The sequence below is a fragment of the Elephas maximus genome, chromosome 12, assembly GCF_024166365.1.
Source record: "Elephas maximus indicus isolate mEleMax1 chromosome 12, mEleMax1 primary haplotype, whole genome shotgun sequence".
Classification (NCBI taxonomy): domain Eukaryota; kingdom Metazoa; phylum Chordata; class Mammalia; order Proboscidea; family Elephantidae; genus Elephas; species Elephas maximus.
Window position 1 is genome coordinate 59,128,261 of NC_064830.1, and position 10,911 is coordinate 59,139,171.

The 10,911-nt window shown below is 61.7% G+C and overlaps 1 protein-coding gene across 3 annotated transcripts; it reads left to right on the forward strand.

Moving 5' to 3' along the window:
• Positions 1 to 706: 706 nt before the first annotated feature.
• Positions 707 to 10,693, forward strand: NHERF2 (NHERF family PDZ scaffold protein 2). Of its 3 annotated transcripts, none has more exons than XM_049905139.1 (7): positions 707 to 1,085; positions 3,292 to 3,492; positions 8,812 to 8,991; positions 9,445 to 9,598; positions 9,668 to 9,711; positions 10,129 to 10,238; positions 10,449 to 10,597. In XM_049905139.1, exons 1-7 carry the CDS (start codon positions 873 to 875, stop codon positions 10,498 to 10,500), a joined length of 954 nt encoding a protein of 317 aa, XP_049761096.1. In that variant the 5' UTR covers positions 707 to 872; the 3' UTR covers positions 10,501 to 10,597. The 3 variants fall into 3 exon arrangements, with proteins under 3 accessions (XP_049761096.1, XP_049761095.1, XP_049761097.1); XM_049905138.1 differs by having other exon boundaries at positions 710 to 1,085; positions 10,176 to 10,238; positions 10,449 to 10,693; XM_049905140.1 differs by lacking the exons at positions 707 to 1,085; positions 3,292 to 3,492 and adding an exon at positions 3,623 to 6,339 and having other exon boundaries at positions 10,176 to 10,238; positions 10,449 to 10,693.
• The last annotated feature ends 218 nt before the right edge of the window (positions 10,694 to 10,911 follow it).

Sequence of the window (10,911 nt, forward strand, 5' to 3'; positions counted from 1 at the left end):
CCAGCAGAGGGAGGGGTCAGGGAAGGGGGTTGTTTAACTGACACACAGCACAGATAGTACACTTCCTGGGAGGGTCAGGAGTGCCCCATCCCCTGACTAGTAGGTGTGGGGAGGGCCACAGCCATGCAGCTTTTTGAGCCCCTCTGTTGGCCTCCTGGCCCACCCTGGGCTGCAGGGGGAGCAGCTCTGGGTGAGAGAAAGGTTCAGAGACAGGAGGAGCAGGCAGCAGGGCAAGTGCTGGGGGAGAGGGTGGTGGAGACGGGAAAGCCCTTGTTTTTACCCATCGGCCCCTGTGTGGGGTCCCTGGGCCTGGGGACCGACCCTCTCTATACCCACTTCACCCACTGGAGAGCCTGCTTTGGTGCCATGCGTGCAGTACCCATTGCCATCGAGTCGATTCCAACTCAAAGCAACCCTATAGGACAGAGTAGAACTACCTCATAGAGTTTCCAAGGAGCCTGGTGCAGTTGAACTGCTGACCTTTTGGTTAGCAAGCATAGCGCTCAACCACTATGCCACAGTAGGTACTCAATAAATGATCCAGGAATAGGAGGCACTGGCGCCGAGGAGGCTGCCCAGATTGAGGCTGAGACAGTGGGAGCCTCCGAGGTCTGCCGGCCCGGCAGCCCTGCCTCTCGGTCAGCGGGGACTTCGGTCGGGGGGCGGGGGCCGACGGCAGAGGGGCGGGGACGGGGCGGGCGAGGGGCGGTACCGCAGCCTGAGTCCGAGCCGGAGTCCGAGGCAACTGGAGCGAAGCAGGGCCGCCGCCGAGATCGCCGGTCCCCGCAGCCGCCTCCTCCGCGCCGCCCCCCGCGTCCCGCATTGTGGGCGGCGGGCAGTGAGCCGAGCCCCGCGTCCCAGCGCCCTCCGCCATGGCTGGGCCCGCGCCGCTGCGGCCGCGCTTGTGCCGCCTAGTGCGCGGCGAGCTGGGCTACGGCTTCCACCTGCACGGCGAGAAGGGCCGCCGCGGGCAGTTCGTGCGGCGCGTGGAGCCCGGCTCTCCAGCCGAGGCGGCCGCGCTGCGCGCCGGGGACCGCCTGATCGAGGTCAACGGCGTCAACGTGGAAGGCGAGACGCACCACCAGGTGGGTTTCCCCTGCCGGGCCCCCTTCCCGGCGCGCCCCTGCCCCGCAAGGCCGGGGCTTGGGGCCCGGAGGGGGTCGCGCAGGCCTGCAGGGCCCGGTGGTGGTGGGGGGGAGATATGGGGACGCGCCACGGAGGCAGCGCCCGCCTCCTTCCCAGCCACCCACCGAGGAAGCTTGTCCTGCACCGTGGGGTTGGGGGGGGCATCCTGGCAGGCAGGGGCCCGCACTGCGGCTCCAGCTGCTCTGGAGGCTCATTTTGGCCTCAGCGCCCACGATGAGGGATGGTGCACCTTGGGGGGGTTTGTGAATGCCCGAAAGTAGAGACCCTGGGTGTTCTTCTATGAATGTGTGTACATACGGTTGGGTGTGTGTGTGACTGTGCAGGGCCCTGTGGGGTCACCCGTGTGTGCACACATCTGCCTGTGTGTGTACCTGGTGGGGGGGGGTCACGGTAAGGGCTAGTGGGTATATGAATACACCTGTGTGTGCCTGTATCGTTGTGTATATCTATGTGCATGTGTGTGTACCCAGCTCTGTGTATGTGTGTGTACATTCTGCACATTTGGGTGTGTGTGTGACCTGGGCTTTGAGTGTATGAACTGGTCTGAATATGCGTGTGTGTGTATAAGTATGTATGTGTGTGCACTTGGTTGTGTCTGTATGTGTGTTCAAGTCTACATCTGGGTGTATGTGAGCTGGGCTGTGTGTGTCTGTGCGCATACAAGTCTGTATCTGGGGGTGTGTCTGAGCTGGGCTGTGGGTGTGAGCTGGGCTGAGTGTGTCTGTGTACATACAGGTTTACTTCTGGGTGTTTGTGAGCTGGCCAGCCCCTGGGCCCAGAGACAAACAAGTGGGTTCTTGGCTGGGCCAGGAGCTGAACTGCTTCTACCTCAGGGCCCTTTTCTGTCCATCTGTCTGCTGTCCTGACTTCCAGCCAGAGTGTCAAATGGATAAGGCTGTTTGCTGAAGGAGGGTGGGCATCAGAGGCTGGAGGGTTTGGCCTGACAAGCTGGAGGGCAGGGTAGCTAGCAGAGCTGGTGGCTGGCCTCTGTTTACCAGCTGCCACCACCCTCACCCCAAGACTGCCAGCTTATCGCAGGCCTTCCAGGGTGCTAATCTCTAAGAACACCCCCCACAGAACGAGGGACCCTTCCAACTGCCCTCCGAGGCGCAGGAGTGGGGGAGGTGCTGTGATGGTTCCCCTTTTACAGATGAAGAGACTGATGCTTGCAGGTGTGGGTGTCTCGTCCAGGTCACACAGGGAGCAGCAGGGTCTTGGGGTACCAGCAGCTCTCTAGATCATGGGGAGAAAGGAGGGAGAAGATGGGCCTGGGCCAGACCCTCCTATCTGTTGACAACATTGCCCAGCAGCTGAGGGAGAGGCCCTCCACCCTCCCCAGGACATGTGGCCTGGGTGGGGTTGTGGCCCCATTTTGTAGTGGACACTGGGCCTTCCCCCTGTGGCCACACCCTGGCGTACACACCCCATGCTGCCCACATGCCCCAGGCTCGTACACAGGCATGCACACAGGCCCACACTCAGCCACAACACCACACCTGGCCCACAGGTGGATCTGCCTCTCCCTGCATCCACCTGCCGGGGCTGATCTCTGACCAGACACCATGTGTGTGGTGTCTGAGCCTCGCCCAGATGGGAGTGGGGACCTTGTCACCTCTCTGCAGCCTTCAAGAACAGATCCAAGTTCTTGGTTTGGAGGTGAACAGAGACCTAGAGGCAGGCAGAGACTTAGATGCCCACTTTCCACAGCCAAGAAAGACAGAAATGGGCACAGATGCACCCAGACAGGGGCCCAGGAGACACCTTTTCCTCTCTCCTACCCAAACTGTGAGACAGACCCCAAGACAGATGATCGCACGCATGTGAACACACACACATGCACGTGTACATGCACACATATACAGATGTGCACCAGCTCTCACCCCCAGACTGACTCATGCAGCTGGCTGCCCCCTGCAGCCTCCTCCTGCTAGGACCCTGCGGCCCTTGCAGCCTGGGCCAAGGTGCTGGGAGTCCTGGGAGAAGAAGGGAGGGCACTGCTAGAGCTGGGGGTGGGGGGTGGGGCCACGGGCCTCTAGGTCCAGCCACCCACCCCCTCTGGCCCAGCCAGCCCTGGGTGGTCTTGCCGTCCATGTGTGGCCCCAGGGTGTTGACTGCTGACCTAGTCCCACCATCCACCTGTCCCAGGTGGTACAGAGGATCAAGGCCGTGGAGGGGCAGACGCAGCTGCTGGTGGTGGACAAGGAGACGGATGAGGAGCTGCGCCGGCGGCAGCTTACCTGCACGGAGGAGATGGCCCAGCAGGGGCTGCCACCCACCCACGACCCCTGGGAGCCGAAGCAAGACTGGGTGGCTGCAGGCAATCTGGGCTCCGAGGCTGGCGGGAAGGTATGGTGGGCTCTGCCCACAGGATTTGCCTCGGCCTCTTGTCTGCACCTCTGCTTCTGGTCACGCCTGAGGCCTCCTCCTGGGGCTTTTCAGCCTCTCAGGGCCCCTGGCTTCTTCTCCTGGTGATCTCCGTGTTGGCCACTCAGGCCCACTCTTCCTGCCCTCTGCCTGTGTTCTAAACTGGGTGAGGTCGGGGCAGCATGGCCCCTGTGTCACTGTCCCCCTGTATCACTGTCCCTTGTCTCCCTGTGTTTGCTTACTCAGAACCACCTGGCCCAGGGAGGGGTCACAATGACACCCCCCCCAGCCTGTGGCTGGGAACCCTGGGAAGAGTAGCTGGGACCTTCCGGGACTGAGTGTGCTCAGTTCTGTGTCTGTAACGAGTGCCTGTCTCTCTGTCTATGGCTCTGTCTGTGGAGTCTGCATGTGCTGTGAAGGCCTTGGAGGGGCCTGGACCCCTCCCCGCCCCAGAGCAGTGCTGTGGCTGGGGGTAGCTGAGGAGACGTTCCAAGCTGGGGGCTCAGTGTGGGGACCTGCAGAGGCTGGGGTCAGGGGTTGGAGTCAAGTCAGCTGCATGTGCGCTGGCTCCCTCTGTCCTGTACAGTCTTGCTGCCGCCCATGCTGCCAGGGCTTGGTGGGGCCTGGCAGGAAACTTCTAAGGTGAGCCCACCCCTGCCTCCTAAATAAAAGGTCAGGGGCTGGACTGGTTGGGAGGGCCCAGGGCCCCCAACTGTTGTTTCTTGGGTCCCCTGCAGGGTAGCATTCCCCTTCTCCCTGTTCCCCCCTAGGCCAGGAGCCCTGGAAAAGAATGGGGGGGTATTCAAAGCCTGGGAGGCCCCACCTGGCCATGCACCCACCTGGGCATGCACCTGGTGGCCAGGAGGAAGCACTGAGGCTGTCCTTCTGCCTACCTGGAAGCTCAGATATCATCATTTCTCACGCCTCCCTTTTTAAACAGAACCCTTTAGGGGATTCAGGCACGGGGGTTTCCCAGATACCGCTTTGAGAACCACTGGTCTGGGGGCGGTGGAGGTGTCCCATCTGAAGCTCCAGGGGATCTGGAGTTGGCCGGATGCACAGGGGACCTTGATGTCCCGTCTTTCCTGTAATGTCTCCTATACACAGTAACAGGTGGTAGGGGAGGCCTTTAATGTGCGGTGCCTTTGAGCGGGCCCTGGGGGGCCTGGCTCAGAGGGAAACGGCATTCCTGTGTGAGGCTGGCCTGGGCATGGAGCACTTGGGATGAGATTTGGAGCTGGAGGGTAGGAGGGTGGTCAGGGCCCGGTGTCAGCCCAGGAGCCCAGACTTCGTCATGAGCGGGGATGTTAGGATCAGATTTGGGATTTCAGAAGGAGCCCTGAGGCAGTGGGGCTGGGATCATAGGAAGCAGGCTGGTCCTGGTGTCCTTCCTCGCAGCTGAGGGTTGGAGCCTCCCTTTCCCCCAGGAGGAAGCTCCCCCTTCAAGACATTTGTCCATTGATTTAGAGAAATGACTGGGTTCACCTTCCTGTGGAAAAATTCTCTCTTAGGCCTAATCTGCAGGGTGGAGTGGCCCAGCACCTCTTCCTTGGGTGGAGCTTTCCCCTCCCCGCTATTTCAGGCTCTGGGGGCTGCAGGAAGTGCAGGAGGGGGCTTCCTCTGGGTGTATTTTTAGAGGAACAAAGGGAGGAGCTGCTGGCAGGTAGAGGGTGCCTTTGTTGATGGGGCTCCCTGGGAGCAGAGACCCAGGCACCTGCTCCTATCCCTGCCCCGCCGGATTTGAGCACACAGCACTGTCGGGCTCATTTCACTCCTGCAATTGCAGTCGGGTTCATGTGCCTCCCCCTCAGGCTGGTGCAGCCCTAGCTGCCAAGGAGCCTAGGGGGCAGTGCTCCTGAGGCACATGTGCTGAGGGGCATCAGTGGCAGGAGAGCAAGAGAGCTCTGTGTGTGGCTTAGGTGAGTGACAGAGGGGGCCGTCCTTGGGTGCTCTGTGGGCCTCTCTCACCCTCCGAGAGACTCAGTTTCCTTCTGTCACTGGACTGCGGGAGGTGGGGCCTGGGAGGACATGGCTGAGGCAGGCCGCTCCCCCCAGGGGCCGTGAGAGCCTTGTTATTGGTGACTCAGCTGGCTGTGGGTGGCTGGAGCTGCATTGCAGCTGATGCTGACAGTGATGACAAGGGACAGCCCCCGAACAGAGATGGGGCTGCTAGTGGTGTCAGGGGCATGCGTGGGTGGCACCTGACCCTGGGCTCCCCCCAACCCCAGCCCATCTCCCCATCTGAGTTCTGGAGGTCCTGGGGGCTGAGAGTCAGTGTGGGGTGACAGTCATGTGGGACATGCATAGTACAGGGTCCTTGGAGTTCCCTCCCCCTGCCCTGGTTGGCCCAGGATGAGCTGGCGACCGGGGTCCTCGCTGCACCACCCCACCTGACCCACTTGGGCCCCCTAGAGTGCAGAATGTGGGGCTCCCCAAGGCCAAAGCAGACTGTCTTCTGTCCGGGTAGGGGTCCCCTCCCTGGCCTCCCTGTTCCCCAGTCCTGGGTCCTGGGAGTAGGGCTGGGCCTCCAGTGGCTTCCTTCCTTCCTTTCTTGGGACGGAAACCAGCTGGGCGGGGGTTGCGAGACTGGAGCCTGAGCGGGGCGGGGGGCTCTGTTACCACCCTGCTTCCCAAGGTGACTCAGCCCCAGGCCCCCACCCATCCCCAGGGACCCTGGGACACAGGTAGATAAGGGGGTGGCAGCCTGGGGTAGCCGGAGACACCTGCTGTCACTCCTGTCTCACAGCCATGGCCCTCTCCAGGGTTACCATGCTGCCTGCCCCGGCCCCAGGAGCCCCTCCGTGGAGCCTGCCTCAGGGGCTCATGCAGGTCAGGAGGGGTCAGGGTGGAATGGGACAGACCCAGCAGCCTGCTCAGCCGTGCCCCCAGGGTAGGGAGAGGGGACTCCATGCACCCTGGTGCAAGCCAGCTGAACCATGAGAAACAATGGGCCTTTTTTCTGCCAGGCTGGTGTGTTTCCTCTGAGGGGGCCCAGCCTGGTTCCTAGGCACCCCCATCCCAGCCTCTTTGTCCGGTTACAGGCATGGCTGGGAGGCCAGGCTTGCCTAGCTCTGGGGCCAGTAGCTGGTAGCCGTGGGAGCTGAGGGCCTGGCTGCAAGCAGCAGGAAGTGAGCTGAGCCAGGGCCCAGTGAGGAATGTCAGCAATGCACCCAGTACGCTTTGGCCCCCTCCTGCCTGCCCGCCCGCCACCGCTCACTGGGCCTACCCTGCCCTTCCTGGCAGGCCACCACACAGCCAGCCCTCCCACCCACCACTGCAGCCCTCCACTTGAGGGTCTAGGGCCAAGTTTGGAGCCCCTTGAATGTACTCCTAATGGGAGGAATTTTAGCCAGACTTTAGGAGAAATTTCCTGGCTTGTATGCAGGTGGGTTTAGTTTTTTTTTTTAATGGAGAGAGGGGTTGAGGGAGGGGGATGGCCAGGATGGCCTTGAGATCCTGGATGTGACCCTAGCATGACCAGGTGGCCCCAGGGACCCTGGAATCTACTGGGGGACTTGAGGCAGCACTGATGGGCAGTGGCCTTATGGCTCTAGATGACCCCCCCAAATCCTGTTTCCTGTCTGGGGGCCTCAGCACTGGAGGCCAGGGCCAAGGGCATGGGAAGAGGCTGGGGGCACATGGGTGGGGTGCATGAGTGTCTGTATAGTGTGTTTGTGCGCTGTGTTCTGATGTCTGTGTCACTGTGGCTATGAGACGTGCTTCTGCAACCCCAGCCTGTGTCCACATGCTGGGCACTGTCTCTCCACGTTTCCACATGGAGACTCCTGACTCCTGTCTGTCCTTTCTGTCTCCCTTGAGGACAGCTCTCCCCAGCCACCCTTATTTGCACTGCTCCCATGGTGTGTACTCGAGAGGCATCTCCATGGGGTGGTATCTGTCCCCACCTCAAAGCTGCAACCTATACCTCGTGGTGTATCTGGGAGTGGAGCTAAATCAGTGCATCAGGGTCCAGATATCTTGGGGATCTTGTGCCCCCCAATTTAGCCCATGTTTCCCAGCCGAGCTCCCTGGGGGGCCAAAAGCAGTGGCCTGGTCCCTGCGCCCTGGAGTTCCTGCTGTTGTGGGGCTGGATGGGTGGTCATGCAGGGGTGCTCAGGGTTAGCAGGAAACTTCCAGAGGAGGGGTTTGGCTAGATTTGGGGGTCAGGGAAGGGGTCCTAGAGGTGGGGCCCATGTTGGACAGGAAGAGCATCTTCCAGATGGATGGGAAGGAGGGCCCAGAGTGCAGGCCCCTTTGTCCCAAGCTGGGCACCTCCCACTGGCGGGAGGCTCCAGGGGTCTCAGCAGGTGTAGGGTTTGGAAAGAGTCTGCAGTCCTGGTGATGGTCAGGAAAGGGGTGGCCTGGGCTCCAGGGGCGCTGGTGTCTGAGGCCTAGAGACCTTCCCTGAGGCTTGAGGGGCCCCAGTGTGACCCTCAGCCCCAGCCAGGCCTGCGGCCCCCCAGCAACACTCAGGGAGGCTCCCTGGTGGGGTGAGGGTGGAAGGAAGGGAGGGTCCCCATAAGCACGCCCTGCCCGGCATGCTCTCACCTCCACATACCTCAAGGCCCCAGTGCTCCCAGGAAACTCGAGCTGTCTGCTGCCTGCCAGCCCCAGCTGCCGGCCATGTTTAATTGAGCACGGTGGCGGCTGGCCACTCAGCACAGCGGTCACTGCTGTGGCCTGGCTGGTGGGGGTCCTCAGGCTTGGCCCTGCCTGCATGGTCCCCTGCCCCAGAGCCCTAATGCAGGATGCCAGAGGTAAATCGAGTGAGGCCGAAAGGGCAGACCCAGGTCTGTGGCCCCACTCTGGTCCAGGTCCCCCTACCTGTTCATCCCTTTCTTTCCTGGCACTGGTAGGGGTGGGGTTGGCTCTAGCTGCTGCTGGAATGTGAAAGCAAACACAGCCCCACGGAGGCCCTGGGGAGAGAAAACACAACTTCTGGGCCTAGGAACCACCCAGCTGGGAGCTCATGTGAGGACACAGGCTGCTGGCCTAGGCGGACAGCTATCAGGGACCTGGAGTGGCCGCTTACCTGGCTTGGATTCTCCCCACGACTGGGCTTGGCCCTGGCCTTGAACATGTGTGAGGGGAACAGTCCTATTCTATGGCATTTCTGGACTTAGGAACTGAGGCTGTGCCCAAAACCAACAGCCTCGAGGGCCTGGGTGGGGGCAATGTCTTGTCACTGAGAGCTGGGCCCATAGTTTGGGTTGGGGCAGCAGCTTCCTGCGGGTGAGTATGGGGGGCTGGAGCTAGAGACCAGGGGGCCCATGCTGACCCTGGGTCTCATGGCGACCGCAGGATGTGAACAGTCCCCTTAGGGAGCTGCGCCCGCGGCTCTGCCACCTGAGGAAGGGCCCCCAGGGCTATGGGTTCAACCTGCATAGTGACAAGTCCCGGCCCGGCCAGTACATCCGCTCTGTGGACCCAGGCTCGCCGGCCGCCCACTCTGGCCTCTGCGCCCAGGACCGGCTCATCGAGGTACTCTGTCTCCTGTGGCTTCAGGGGACTTGTTGCCCCCATGTCTGTGCCCCATATGTGTCTTTACCTGCATGTGCCCATATGTGTCGGTGTCAAGGCCCTCATGTCTGTTGGGTATCAAGATCCCTGATGTGTGTCCATGCCTGTGTGTCCCCATCTGTATTCATGTCCCTGTGTGTGTCTGTGCCTGTGTTTCTTCAGTATCAAAGCTCTATGTGTCGGTGTCAAGGCCCCTCATATGCGCGTCTCCGTCTGTGTCCATGTCCCTGTGTGTTTCCGTGTGTCAGTGTCACGATCCCCCATGCATGTCCAGGCCTGGATCCTTGTGAGGAGGGAGTGCAGGGGAACATGAGCTGGTGACAGCTTTGATGAATATTTTATGCCACAGCTGGCCGGGCAGCATGGGGGGCTGCGGGGCTGCCCTGGGCAGTGCTGATGCTGTGCTGGTGGCAGGTAAATGGGCAGAATGTAGAGCAGCTGCGTCATGCGGAGGTCGTGGCCAGCATCAAGGCACATAAGGATGAGGCCTGGCTTCTCGTGGTGGACCTCGAGACTGACAAGCACTTCAAGCGACTGCGGGTCACGCCTACCGAGGAGCATGTGCAAGGTGGGCATGGCAGGGGGGCTGGGACATGGCTGGGGGGGCCGAGTGGCACTAACACATTGTCCCCTGCAGGTCTGCTGCCATCCTCCATCTCCAACGGGACTAGCCCTGCCCAGGTGAGAGGACAGGCCCCAGCAGGTCCCAGGGACACCCTGGGGACCCCAGACCTGACGAGGCCCCCTGGAGAGCCCTGCCCAGGGGGCGGGTACGACTGAGTAGGTGTGGGTGTGAGGTGCCAAATCTGGCCTGTCAATCCTTGCTTTGACGCCCTCGGGACCACAGCCTGGGCCAGTGCCCACACCCAGCCACACTGGGCCCCACAGCCACAGCCAAGCTGTCCCTACTGCCAGATACTAGGAGTCACCCTCAGGTTGCCCTTCTGGGGAAGCCTGCCAGACTTGTCCACCACTGATGCTGGGGTGCTGCCCCTGCCGGGCACTGAGAGGAGTGGAGTTTCCAGGCTCCACCACCTGGAGGAATGAATGCAGCTCCTGTATGTATGTGTGCACGCGTGTTTGTGTGTGCACCAGCAGCTCCCTGGTGGGGCTCCTGAAGCCTCCGCTTGCCCTTGGTTTCCCAGTTCAATGGTGGCTCAGTGTGCTCCTCTCGAAGTGACCTGCCAGGCTTGGACAAGGATGTGGAGGTAAGTGGGTCCTGCCCACCCCCACTGCTGTCCTCACACACTGAGCCAGAGGCCGTGGGGATGGGTGTCTGTGCCGATGCCAGCCTGGGCAGGGGGGCCACCACCTCCAGGAAGCCCTCCTGGGCTCTCAGCCCCACCAATGGGGGAGGTGAGATGGCCCTGACTTTTCGTGCAGGGCTCACCCTGCCCCCCTGCCTACACTGCCCTCAGGATGGCAGCACCTGGAAGCGAGACCCCTTCCAGGAGAGTGGCCTCCACCTGAGCCCCACAGCAGCTGAGGCCAAGGAGAAGGCACGGGCCATGCGGGTCAATAAGCAGGCGCCGCAGATGGACTGGAACCGGAAGCGGGAGATCTTCAGCAACTTTTAAGTCCTGCCCGTGCACTGGCCCAGCCTCCTCCCCGCACGGACCTTGGGGCTTCCAGGCCAGCCCTGCAGTCCCTGAATCTCAGTTGAGTGGAGGGGCACCCCTACCCCAGATGCCATGGTGGTTCTACCACCACTGAGAAACCAGCCAGTGAGTCCCTGTCCCACCCGCCTGCCTGGGTGCTGGGGCTGTTGTTGCAGCAAGATGGAGAGAGACCCAGAGAGACAGGGAGGGGGAGGGGGGAGGACAAGGAGTGAGAAGAAGAGAGACACAGCCAAAGGGACCGGTGGCAGCTGGTGCCATGCGG

Excerpts from the sequence above, each read along its gene's own strand:
- NHERF2 (XM_049905138.1), top strand. The coding sequence starts at position 873 with ATGGCTGGGCCCGCGCCGCTGCGGCCGCGCTTGTGCCGCCTAGTGCGC. Across the intron at positions 1,086-3,291 it reads AAGGCGAGACGCACCACCAG|GTGGTACAGAGGATCAAGGC; the intron begins GTGGGTTTCCCC and ends CACCTGTCCCAG. Across the intron at positions 9,599-9,667 it reads TACCGAGGAGCATGTGCAAG|GTCTGCTGCCATCCTCCATC; the intron begins GTGGGCATGGCA and ends TGTCCCCTGCAG.